Genomic DNA, 13,901 nt, shown 5'->3' with positions numbered 1-13,901 from the left:
CTAAAGTGGCCTGCCGTCCGTCACAGGACTGATATCCGTCACTCAGAGGAGGAGACACTCAGGGACATTTGATCGGAGGAGTTGGAGAAACAAATGGTGACAGATTGACCTCGCTAGCCCAGTGACAAAGTGCAGCCGGGAGTGTAAATCCTCCCTGGGTGTCTTTATGATGCTGACGAGGTTGCTGTTTGTCATGGGCTGCCATTACTGAGTGTCTCTTGCCGTGGCTCTCTCTGCCAAGACCAGGAGCTACTGCTGCACACCCACATTGATAGTCATCTTCATATTTCCCCACTGCTGCCAGAGGGAGAGACTGAAAAACTGTGTGTGTGAGCGCGTGTGAGTGAGAGAGAGAGAGAGAGGGAGGGAGAAGAAGAAAAAAACAGAGGAAGAAAGGGAGGGAGTAGAGAGTTAGAAAGGAGAGTGAGAAAGAAGAGAGATATGGCTTGCTTTGTGTGTCTAAAATGGTATACATGTTCTGTACAAAGAATGTACACATGATAGTGCAGGTGTACTGTTCTTTGCATGTCAACATCTATTGTCATCTATTGTCTAGCCCTCCAGTAAGTTCACAGCAACTACTAAGAGCACATCAAACACGTCACTCAGGTTTGAGTAGATTTCAGTATAATTTCCCAAGAGGGACAAAGCCGAAGTGCTATAGGGAATAGCCAGATCAATGAATGGACAATAAACATGCTGACGTCAGACAATCTATCACCTTAATACATTAAAGCCAGTGGATGTCAGAGAGACGATATTTGATTAGTGACTAAACCAAATAGCCTTTGTACAAAATGAACTATCTCAATGGGGGACTTACTCAAAGTGTGGAAACAGAGTGGAATGGAGGGCCTAGTACTAGTCCGTTAGCAACAGGGCACACAAAGCCTGGTGGTGCTTACCTTGCTGGCTGGCACCATCACTCTCACTCACTCAGTTTCCACATAATGTCCAAACTGGCAGACCTCTCTGTTCCCTACCCCGAGAAGAAGTCTATTATCATGGAATTACTCAATGGGGAGGCCATGACCTCCTCTCTCTTGCTCCTATCTCTCTCTCTCTCTCTCTCTCTCTCTCTCTCTCTCTCTCTCTCTCTCTCTCTCTCTCTCTCTCTCTCTCCATGCTTCCACATACATTCTCTCTTACTCGCTCCCTCTTTTATTCATCCAATCCCACAGCACACAGAGTTCTGGAAGAGTAAAATAATCCCATCTCACGGTAAGAAAGAGTGGTTAGAATGGATCTGTTGTTCAGGGTTGGACACACAGGATGTTCTTTATTCCATCTGGAATGTCCTATATAGCTCTGGTAAACTGTCCCACTCCCTGGACAAGACTTTGGGTCAGTCAGGGGACAATCGCCTTAAAATCAACCTGGCACACTAAGACCACTTGTGAGAACTTTATTAAGTGTATGCCAACTTAACAAGGACCAATTCAGACAGTCTACTGATAGTGTTGGGGTAGATGATTGGTCCTCCAACATAAATGGTAGAGTAACTATCCAATGAGATGGAGGGATTGAAAACTTGGTCAATCAGGGGACAATAGATGGACTAAAATCAACCGAAGCACTAAGACCACTACTGATCGGGTTTGTGATAGACGATTGGTCCTCCAACATGAATGGCAGAGATAATATCCAATGAGTGAGTTTGATCTTACTGAGTTCAGGTCCAGGCTGGTCTCCACCCACTCCTTTGCTTCATTGTATTCGTCCATTAATCCCATTATATACAGCGTGTCCAGAGAATCCACGATGGAGGCTCCCCTCAGACCACCTGCAAAACACACAGGACACAGAACAGTCAGAACCATGGGATATAGGAACTTGCAGTGCCGGATATCATACTGTTGAGGCTAAGAGACATAAAGCAGACAGAAGTACCAAGACTGCAAAGTAAAGTTAAGCAGCCCTGAAACGCCAAACTACCGTGGCACTTGGTTGCTATCATGTCTGCATCTTTAATCTCGAATTCTGGTGTGACATTGTGCAGGCTAGATGAAAAGCATCTAGCTCACCAATATGCTTTTTAAAAATGTATTTAACCTTCAGTTAACTAGGCAAATCAGTTAAGAACAAATTCTTATTTACAATGACAGCCTACACCGCCCAATGGGACTCCCAATCACGGCCGGTTGTGATACAGCCTGGAATCAAACCAGGGGGTTTGTAGTGACACCTCAAGGACTGAGATGCAGTTCCTTAGACCGCTGCGCCACTCGGGAGCCCGCTGCATTCCTAATTGTATTCAGTGCAGGAACTGTGATCCCTATACTCCAATGGCTGGTTTTAGATGCACTTCATTTGAGGTTATTAAATTCCCTTCACAACCTTAATAAGAAATGTTCAGAGGCTTTTATTCAATCCCACAGCCCTTAAGAGCAAGATTGGATGGTATTGTTCTCCTCATATGAAGAAATATGCGATACGTGGCTGGCTGTAATGGAAAGATCTGAGAACAGAGAAATCAGTGTCCTTATTGTGTTACTGAGCAAAAGAGTTGCAGGCGAGACACACCAACTGAAAGCCTGAGGATGGAGTAATAACAAGAATAGGAACTAGGCCAACATATACCGCAGGAATGGCCATTACATGCACTGTAGGGCTTGAAAACGGAACTATTGGTACAGTAAACGATTCTGCTGAAAAATATGATGTGCACCTTCATGTTCACCCCTAAACAGAGCTCAACACAGAGACTGTGTCTATCTGATGCAACAACACAGCAACACAGCAACCTGGCACATGAAAGTGGTGCGATTCTTATATGCAGTTGTTGTGTAGCTCGGCAGATATGCAATTGAGAAATCGTATCTTGAGGCGACAAAACATTCATGAAGCTGAGGCAACAGAACACAGGAGGCGAGAAGGGGAGCGATTCTAGCCAATAGTTTCTCTAACCCGAATCATTTGAATTTGGCCAGACTGTGCAATGCAGTGGGTGGCTAAGGCAGCCAGGGTTGGCTTGTCTGATGTGGTTTGGATGGCGGAGACAGACATCAAACTCTCTTATCGTCATGCCAGCCTCCTGCCTGCAAACCCCAACTCAGCTTTCCTCTGCCCTCGATTATATCTGCCTCAGATTTATTTTTAATCTAAATAATCAAAGCATACATGTAATAGTAGCCTACAGTATGTGCTGAAAGCCTCTCACATTGTTGACCTTTCACCTTTCACCCATTGCCTACTGAGGTCAGCTGATAAGGTCAGTGGAGAGGATGGCGGGTGCAAGCATGAGGGTTCATAGGTGACATGGCTGAGTGATTGGCGCCATATGTCTGCTGATACGCCTCGTCTGAGGATACAGTACAGTCAAGTTACACACAATATCGGCCCCATGTCATATATTAGGGCTATTGGTCACACTTTATTTGGATAGTCCGGATTTTCCATACTATCAACAAACTATATGTGGCTAAGTAACTGCTTTCTAAGGTTAGGGTTAGAATAAGGGTTAGGGTAAGGGTTAAGGTTAGGGCAAGGGTTAAGTTTAGGGTAAGGGTTAAGGTTAGGGTTAGAGCTAGGGTCAGGGTTAGTAGATAGATAGTGTTACCGGGCTATTTACTCGATTTTATCCCTTGGAGGACTGCAGAGCTTTTCTCACTCATCATTTTTCTCACACATCCACTTTGCTCCAAACCTTTAAATCTGATGAGTGGCTACAGGGCTCAGTGACAGGACTCTCAGTGTGTTGTCTCTCCCCTGCCACGGCCAGTCACCTCCCATCTAACACACACACCCTTACCCACACCGACATAATAATATAATAATAATAATGACATCACAGCCCACTTCAGCTGGGTTTACCCTGACAGGGATTCACCTTACATTGACACTGAGAGGGCACTGCTACCGTCCAGCTATAGCTAGACACAAAGGGTTTCGAATCAGAGTTGAGATAAGCATGCATAACTTGGGCACTGCTACCCTTCAGCTAGACACATACTGTAGCTACTATACAAATATAATCTGCTGTGACGGTAGTTACCATATATACTGAACAAAAATATAAACGCAACATGTAAAGTGCTGGTCCCATGTTTCATGAGCTGAAATGAAAGATCCAATACATTTTCCATATGCACAAAAAGCTTATTTCTCTCAAATGTTGTGCACAAATGTGTTTACATCCCTGTAAGTGAGCATTTTATCCTTTGTCAAGATAATCCATCCACTTCACAGGAGTGGCATATCAAGAACCTGATAAAACAGCATGATCATTACACAGGTGCACCTTGTGCTGGGGACAATAAAAGGCCACTCTAAAATGTGCAGTTTTGTCACACAACACAATGCCACAGATGTCTCAAGTTTTGAGGAGTATTTCTATCTGTAATAAAGCCCTTTTGTGGGGAAAAACTCATTCTGATTGGCTGGACCTGGCTCCCCAGTGGGTGGGCCACTGCCCAGTCATGGGAAATCCATAGATTAGGGCCTAATTTATTTATTTAAATTGACTGATTTCCTTATATGAACTGTAAATCTTTGAAATTGTGGCATGTTGCATTTACATTTTTGTTCAGTAGATTCACATACACTATGAAAGTAATGTACGTCACTGACATCTTGCAGACACTGTGAAAACTCTTTGAAACAAAGTTAACTTAGCCATAATTATAGGTTGAGAGCTTTTGTGAAAGAGCACAGTTAGAAAGATATGGCATATAGAAGCAAACCGGATGGACATCATGAAAATGATCGGAGAGGTTGAGGGTAGAGTAAGTTCAGGAGTAAAAACAAACAAAATAGAATTATTGTAAAATTGACTGTGTCCATACAATGTATATAGTATAAGCTGGAAGTAGAGGCCAAAGCATTGTTATTCACTAGTTTACTCCAATTAGGGAAGGGGTGGTGGGGTTGGAAAGTAATAAAGGGAAATATATTTAAAAAAAGGATATGTATATATATGTATGAATATGTATTTATATGTATGTGTATATGTATGTGAATGTATGTATATGTATATATATATATATATATATATATATATATATATATATATATATATATATATATACACTGCTCAAAAAAATAAAGGGAACACTTAAACAACACAATGTAACTCCAAGTCAATCACACTGATTGACAATACATTTCACATGCTGTTGTGCAAATGGAATAGACCACAGGTGGAAATTATAGGCAATTAGCAAGACACCCCCAATAAAGAAGTGGTTCTGCAGCTGGTGACCACAGACCACTTCTCAGTTCCTATGCTTCCTGGCTGATGTTTTGGTCACTTTTGAATGCTGGCGGTGCTTTCACTCTAGTGGTAGCATGAGACGGAGTCTACAACCCACACAAGTGGCTCAGGTAGTGCAGCTCATCCAGGATGGCACATCAATGCAAGCTGTGGCAAGAAGGTTTGCTGTGTCTGTCAGCGTAGTGTCCAGAGCATGGAGGCGCTACCAGGAGACAGGCCAGTACATCAGGAGACGTGGAGGAGGCCGTAGGAGGGCAACAACCCAGCAGCAGGACCGCTACCTCCGCCTTTGTGCAAGGAGGAGCAGGAGGAGCACTGCCAGAGCCCTGCAAAATGACCTCCAGCAGGCCACAAATGTGCATGTGTCTGCTCAAACGGTCAGAAACAGACTCCATGAGGGTGGTATGAGCGCCCGACGTCCACAGGTGGGGGTTGTGCTTACAGCCCAACACCGTGCAGGAAGTTTGGCATTTGCCAGAGAACACCAAGATTGGCAAATTCGCCACTGGCACCCTGTGCTCTTCACAGATGAAAGCAGGTTCACACTGAGCACATGTGACAGACGTGACAGAGTCTGGAGATGCCGTGGAGAACGTTCTGCTGCCTACAACATCCTCCAGCATGACCGGTTTGGCGGTGGGTCAGTCATGGTGTGGGGTGGCATTTCTTTGGGGGGCTGCACAGCCCTCCATGTGCTCGCCAGAGGTAGCCTGACTGCCATTAGGTACCGAGATGAGATCCTCAGACCCCTTGTGAGACCATATGGTGGTGCGGTTGGCCCTGGGTTCCTCCTAATGCAAGACAATGCTAGACCTCATGTGGCTGGAGTGTGTCAGCAGTTCCTGCAAGAGGAAGGCATTGATGCTATGGACCGGCCCGCCCGTTCCCCAGACCTGAATCCAATTGAGCACATCTGGGACATCATGTCTCGCTCCATCCACCAACGCCACGTTGCACCATAGACTGTCCAGGAGTTGGCGGATGCTTTAGTCCAGGTCTGGGAGGAGATCCCTCAGGAGACCATCCGCCACCTCATCAGGAGCATGCCCAGGCGTTGTAGGGAGGTCATACAGGCACGTGGAGGCCACACACACTACTGAGCCTCATTTTGACTTGTTTTGAGGACATTACATCAAAGTTGGATCAGCCTGTAGTGTGGTTTTCCACTTTAATTTTGAGGGTGACTCCAAACCCAGACCTCCATGGGTTGATACATTTGATTTCCATTGATAATTTTTGTGTGATTTTGTTGTCAGCACATTCAACTATGTAAAGAAAAAAGTATTTAATAAGATTATTTCATTCATTCAGATCTAGGATGTGTTGTTTAAGTGTTCCCTTTATTTTTTTGAGCAGTGTATATATGAGTCAATATCACTATGAGGTGCCTTTGGTGTCCTCATCAGACTCACTCAGTCATCATGAAAATGTAGCAGAATAATGAAAGTCTGAGGTCTTATTATAAGTGGCCAAACATTTGCACACATATCAGTAGAATGATAAGTCTCTAAAAAAGTGTTTCCTTCATTTTATTAAATTTTTTTCATTGGATGTACGTGATTTTGGCATGTCCCACACACTGCTCTGCTAACTACAGTGTGTGTAATAAGTGGTTAAATGATACAAAATCCAATTTTTTTTTACATGGTTTTACTGTCCACAATAAGTTATTTGATAAAACAAGTAATTTTGATCATGTATATTGTATTTTCATAATCATATTGAACATTTTGCATGTGTCCCTGAAATTGCTGTCCACCCTGTCATTATGGGGTAACTGCCCCTTTAAGAAACCCACTGATGTTTTCAGTGACATCACTACGAGCATTTTGTCTTTCTTCAATGAAGGCTGAAGCAGTGTCTAGTTGCAGAGTAAGTATTTACACTTATGTTTCATAATTTTCATCATATTATGTGTGTAGTTGGATGTTGTCAAGCTTAACATGTCCACTCTGTCATAGTGAAATATCAATTGATAGAAAAACCTATCAGAACTTTGAAATATATTTGTAAAACAGTACACAGTCAGCTTGCTAACTGTAGTATGTTGCTAAGTGAAGGTCCACCATGTGCTCATTAAATGCTAACATTAGCCAAAAATGTCCACCCTGTCATTGTCCACCCTGTCAGCAAGCCTTCCATGACAGGGTGGACATGGTTCATGACAGGAAGGACATGTGCATAGTTTAGGCCACATACTGATAATGTTACACATATTACAACAGCTATTACACACATTTTATAACAGTACATGCTATACATATTAAGAATGGACAATATGGACAATTTCTTTGGCGATATCGGTATCAGCAAACCTAGTTTGATAATGCAAGCCTAGTTTACCGGGACTGCCAATTAAAGTGTGTAAGGGAACATTTTGAATCGTCTTTTTCAAGGAATGAGATCAAAAGGAGCTGAGATAGCAAGGAGATATCGGGAACGTCATGATGCTGACCCAGACAGAAGAAGAAAGTACCTTGAGAAAGAAAGGGTCAAATGGAAAAAAGACAGAGAGACTGGAAAGAAGAAGGGTGTCAATGAGCTCAGTGAGAGAGAGAAGAGGGCAAAAAGAAAGAAATGGAGAGAGGCAAAAAGTCAAGCCAGAGCCAGAAACAGGGCCAGTGCTTTGCTACAGTCAGAGACACCACCCAACTCCCCTGCTGAAACTCCTGAAAATCAGCATGAGCCAGGGCCCACCAGGTTAGATCATTGGAAGTTTAGCTGATGAGACTTATTAGAAAGTTTAGATTTATTTAACGTGGAATTTCTTTGAGGCTAATCATGGGAAGGGGGCACCAGACGGTGTGGGTGGGGCCCTCAAGAGGTCAGCAGACCGGATTGTAGCCCATGGAGGAGACATTCCTGATGCCCAGAGCTTGTATAACAAGCTGAAAAGCCTGGACACATCTGTCGAGCTGTTCTTCATCCCAGAGAGGGATATTGAATCAAAGCCTGAGGTACCTGCAATAGCTGCCATAAAAGGCACTATGAGAATCCACCAAGCTATCAGTCTGACACCCGGCCAAATGAAATACAGAGACATTTCATGTCTGTGTAAAAGGGAGGAAGGTGTTTTGGACTGCCCCTGCTTTAACCTTCAAGAGGTCACTCTAACTAATGTTCCTGTTTCATCTGACAAGTCCCCAGCATGTGGAAAGACACCAGATAATCCTAGGAGACCAGAAATGATTGAGGTAAAGCACATTGGAGAGTGGTGCGTCGTTAATTATGACAATGAAGCATACCCAGGTATCATCATGGATGCAGAAGGGCACAGTGTGAAAGTTAAGTGTATGCAACGCCATGGCATAAACAAGTTCAAATGGCCAAGTCTTCGGGACGACATCTGTTGGTACCATGACTGGCAGGTACTTTGCCTAATACCAGAACCACAGGCTCTGAACAAGCGCTCTGTACAGATTGAAGTGTCTGCATGGAAGTATGTGGAACAGCAACTGCAGAACTGAGCCATGTCTCTGCAGAAAGGGAGAGACTGTTTGGAGATGCGTCCAAGTGATCTTTCTGTAATATTCTGTTTTTTCAAATCAACTGTTCTCCACTTAAAAAACATTTTTCTTCTTGTTCTACAGTTGAATGTTTGACTTTCACTGTGCAGAATGATGTACAGAGTTTAACGCTAGAAGGCCACATTAATGTCTCATTTTGGGCATCTTTATTCAGTGGCTGCATGCAGGTAGAGTGGATCAAAAACAGTCTGTTCAACTTGTAATTTCCCCCTACATGGGAAAAGGCATTTTTTACATCATTTTCTTGCATTGTTCCTTGCATTTATGAGGCCATTCAATTACATTTCACAACGTGTCCACCCTGTCATGCCCAGGGTCCACCCTGTCATGTCACTGTCCACCCTGTTATTTTCATGTTCTATGAAAATAAACAAATTATTTTCACAAGTTAGCAAAATCTTTTGTATGATTCCTTTATAAACAAATGAGGGCCAAATAGTATTGTTTGAAAGTTTGACCAGATATCTTTTTTGTTAGATTTTATTGAGAAAAGAAAGTGCAACTCTCGCAGATTTTATAGAGAAACAAATAGTTTGCCATAATTTCATTATTATCCAAATACTTTTCCCATAAACTAAAATATATTGTTGAGAAAGTGACTAAATAGTTTTCTGAAAATGTATGTTTTATAATCACTATGTAATTACAATGTATTTATTCTGCTTTGAAATTGTCCATGACAGGGTGGACATATTTTGCTGTTTGCATGTAAATTGTCTGCTTGCAGTTAATTTATAAAAAGTGTGGGAGCTTGACCAATATGCATTTCTAACAGCATAACATATACTTAATACAATTAATATGAAGTTCAATGGAAAATCTCAGCTTTTTTGGGGGGAAATGGGGAAGTCTCAAAGGCACCTTATGGTGATATTGACCCATATATATATATATATATATATATATATATATATATATATTTGCGAGAAAAAAAAACATATGGGGGATTGGAAGTAATGCAGACAATTACATTGATGGAAGTTACAATCTATCTGCAATATTAAAGCTGATCTACCCCTTAAAAAGAAAAAACTTAACCATTATGTTTTTCCTGTCTCTAGCAGATCTCATTGCTAAGTCTAATGAAGGCTTCCTTTCAAAAGCATATTCTCCATTTCTGTTTGTGAAGGACTCTCACTATGCTTAGTGAGCACTTGACTGTACTGTTGCAATTTGATGACAAATCATGTTTCAGAGCACTCAGAGAAAAAAAGCGATAGCTAATACCCCTCGTCACCAATCCCGGCGGCGGCGAACGTCGGGGAGCAGTGGAGTGTGGAAAATTCCTATTGAAAACACCAGCACCAAAGCACAGATGATTGATGGACTCAGATGAGAGAGGTAACAGATCAATCCATCACACAGTACTCCCAGGGGTACATGGCGCCGGCCCAAACAGAGACCTTATTTATTTCAGAGGCCCTTCACCTGGAGGGGTCCTACCCCAAGGTGCCTTGAGGGGTATTGGCCAATATGGGTGTGGAGGGGTGGAGAGGTGGGGGTATGAGCACTTGGTGCAGGTAGGGTTACTGGGGGTATTTATCAATCCATTTTACACACAAGAGTGGCTTTGTTCATCGCATTCAGGTAGTACCGACCATTAACCATCAAAGCTTACGTGAGGTATCTATAATCTAACCTTGACAGTCAGCCACAAAAACAACGCCATCCATCCATCTATAGATTCTCGGTGTAGTGAGTGCTTGGAGACACAAAAGAGACAGTATAAATGATTTTGTAATAACAGTTGCTAGCCAAACCAAAACTCAATCACATATCATGTGTTTAAATTCATACCAATGAATTATAAGATAACCATTTCATATTCTGTAGTAAACTGATCCTGTAATAAACTGGTTTGATTTGCTCCCATATTCCAAATTGATTTAAAAAAAAAGAGCAAACATTGCAATTGCTATGCAACTGTAATTACTTTAACATTCATTTAAGCAAATATGAATGGATCTAATTCCTTCCCCCTAGCAACTCAGGAGCTCCTGTACAGGAGATTGTCACAGTAGAGTCATTCATATCATTTATTGTGTGTGTTTGTGTGAGAGAGAGAGTGTGTGTGTGTTGTTTGTGTGTGAGAGAAAGAGAGAGAGTGAGAGAGGAGAGAGTGTGTGTGTGTTTGTGTGTGTGTGTGTGTGTTTTCCAGCATGTGTGTATGTGTTTGTGTGTACAAGCATGTGTGTGTGTGTTCATGGGTATGTATTCCATGTTGGAAATGAGTGGGAGAGATTGCATGTGTGTTACTGTGTATCGTGTGTACAGCGTGCATAGAAACCTATTTGTGAGACATTGGCTGGCGGATGTTCATTTATCAAAGCTGTCACTGGCTAGGCAGCAGGGTCAGGTTGGTTTTATTAGAGAGCCTGGATACACATGATCAATCAATCACTCACTCACGTCCACAGACACACACGTGCACACACACACACCACATACCACACACAGGCATGCACGCACACAGAAACACACTCACGCACATGCAAACACATGCACGCACACAGACGCGCGCACACACCCAACATACACAAACCCAACAAGTACATATACAGCACACATGGCAACAAATTATATTAGACTGAAATCATGTAAACCATTGAGACAAACAGCATGAGAGAACAACATTCTCTCTGAGTAACCTCTTACCCTATAGGGCTAATCAATAAATAAACTGTTCTGTGCATTAAAGTTAAAGAAACAAATGGATGATTTTATCCTCTTTGCATTGACAATATTGAAATGATATTCAATAGGTTATAACTTCATTAACCCTCTCAGGGACAATTATGAAGGCATTGTTGGGGAACTCATACATACTGTATATACTGTATGAAACATTGGCCACCATTCATTGAGGACCATCAGTCATTAATACAGCATGGCATCAACTGTACAGATATGCAAAGTGCAATATCATTGATGAAAGAAGAATAACCAGAGACAAAAAATAATCTACACTGCTAATTTGTGCTGCCATCTTGCTCTCAAACGTATACCATAAACCGTGAGAGAAATAGCCTGGTAACATATAAAGGTGATTTTAATAGATAGAGACTCTGGTATATCACATTAATTACGCCACTCTTTTAGTGTGGGTGTCCAATTACTATCACCAGGGTAACGCTAGCCTCGTTGACGTCAACGCATGTGTCTATGTAGCTTACCGTTCAGGTCCAGTGAGTGGTAGCCGGGGTAAGATTTAGCCTTGACATGTCAGTGTTCAGGAATCTAATTTGTTCAACGTACTTAGAGGTGTCTGTGTAGCATGGAACTACACTGAGGGTACGGGGGGATGAAGTTGAGAAGAGAAGGATGAGAGCATATTGGAGAAAAGCCAGGGAGGGTCAAATGGGTTACGAACGTGTTCCAAGAAAGAGAGAGGGGGGAACTTAACAGCAGAGAGAAAGGTAAGGAGGAGGAAAGAAGAAATACCAAGGCTATCAATCTGAGTGGACTTTTCAGCAGTATGGAATATCAATGTCACAATTTAGCCTCAGACAAACAACTGACAGTGAAGTCAATGACAATCAATACGGGACGCGTGGCCGAAATGGATTTGACCTATTTGAGCTGACGATAATTAAACCTTCACGAATATACTTTTTCCTCTCAGGATTGAGGTCATAGGGTAATTTTTGCAATGTTATATCCTTAGTTTGTCTTTCAAGAATATCCGTCAAGGATGTACTCTTTCCTTTCATTTCATGCAGTGTCTGTCGCAAGTGTGATATTCTTCTGGATCGTCAGACCTTTGTGTTCTTGGGTTTGCCAGCTACCCCTGGATATTTCTAATACAATCATTATTTTTTGTCTACAGTTCCCAGTCAGAGTAGCTGTCTGGAGCCCAGTGAGTTTGGCCCTCTCAGGAGAAACATCCACCTCCAACTCCTGCTGAAACCACCTACTGCGGCCAAAACAACCACAGGCTGTAAGGGAAAAATGTCTGGCTCACCACACTTTGTTTCAGTCTACTAGGAATAAGTCAGAGAGATTGGTGACAATGTAAAAAAGTGCCACTTTTGTCAAAACACACTGTATTACTTGAAATGGTTATTGGTCCTTTCAAAATAGTTTCCTACCCACTTCAATCTCACGGAACCTCCCCAAGAGAGCATTCAACCCACACAAACCTAGATCACTTGGACACACTGAGGACAACCTCTCCATCTACCTAATGGTAAACATCCTACATTCTCTGGTCACTGTAAGTAAACTGTGATATGATCAGCAGCACATAGGCAACAGCAATATAGCCTCTGTTTGAATCAAACATAACAACTACATGATTGCCATGGAGACAAAACTGCTGTGACAGGCACTGTTTACTGATGCAAACTATCTAATCCATCAGCCTGAGGGGAGCTGACCCTATTCAATGTGAAAACGTGTGTTTGTGTTTGTCTGTGTATGTGCGTGTGTGTGTTTGTGTGTGTGTCTATGTGTTTGAGTGTGTGGGTGTGTGTCTGACAGTGATGTAGCACCGCTGTCCAGTCAAGACCCAACCGGCTGTAGCAGAGGGCTGGGAGAGGATAAGACAGGGAGGGAGTGGGAGACAGTGTGTGTAAAGTATGCCTCTCAGTGTAGGGCCACACAGGACAGACACACACCGGCTGGTGACTTCCTCAGGGGAAAGCTAACAACCAGACAAAGCCTAATTACATAAAGTAGACTATCCCTGTCCCTGATTGGCCTCTTCTATTTGGTGTTATGCTAATCACACGCCGCAGCCGAAAAACAAGACCCAGCCAATGAGCTTAATAGGCATACAGTGCTATGAAAAAGTATTTGCCCCCTTTCTAATTTTCTCTATTTTTGCATATTTGTGATACTGAATGTTATCAGATCTTCAACCAAAACCTAATATTAGATAAAGGGAACATAAGTGAACAAATAACACAACAATTACATATTTATTTCATAAACAAAGTTATGCAACACCCAATTCCCTTGTGTGAAAAAGTAATTGCCCCCTTACACTCAATAACTGGTTGTGCCACCTTTAGCTGCAATGACTCCAACCAAATGCTTCCTGTAGTTGTTGATCAGTCTCTCTCGTCGCTGTGGAGGAATTTTGGCCCACTCTTCCATGCAGAACTGCTTTAACTCAGTGACGTGTGGGTTTTCAAGCATGAACTGCTCGTTTCAAGTCCTGC

At 42.5% G+C, this 13,901-nt stretch overlaps 1 protein-coding gene across 1 annotated transcript in view; it reads right to left on the bottom strand.

Moving 5' to 3' along the window:
- Positions 1–1,520: 1,520 nt before the first annotated feature.
- LOC311140860 (mannosyl-oligosaccharide 1,2-alpha-mannosidase IC-like) overlaps positions 1,521–13,901 on the bottom strand; it is a 138,027-nt gene continuing 125,646 nt past the window's right edge. The window contains exon 3 of the mRNA XM_084176132.1: positions 1,521–1,783. Within this exon, the coding sequence (XP_084032258.1) occupies positions 1,536–1,783 (248 nt within the window). The 3' untranslated portion in view covers positions 1,521–1,535. The remainder of the gene's footprint in view (positions 1,784–13,901) is intronic.

The sequence above is a fragment of the Coregonus lavaretus genome, assembly GCF_964263955.1.
Source record: "Coregonus lavaretus genome assembly, chromosome: 13".
Classification (NCBI taxonomy): Eukaryota; Metazoa; Chordata; class Actinopteri; order Salmoniformes; family Salmonidae; genus Coregonus; species Coregonus lavaretus.
Note: the sequence above shows the minus strand (reverse complement) of the source record. Positions and strands in the feature narration are given on the sequence as shown.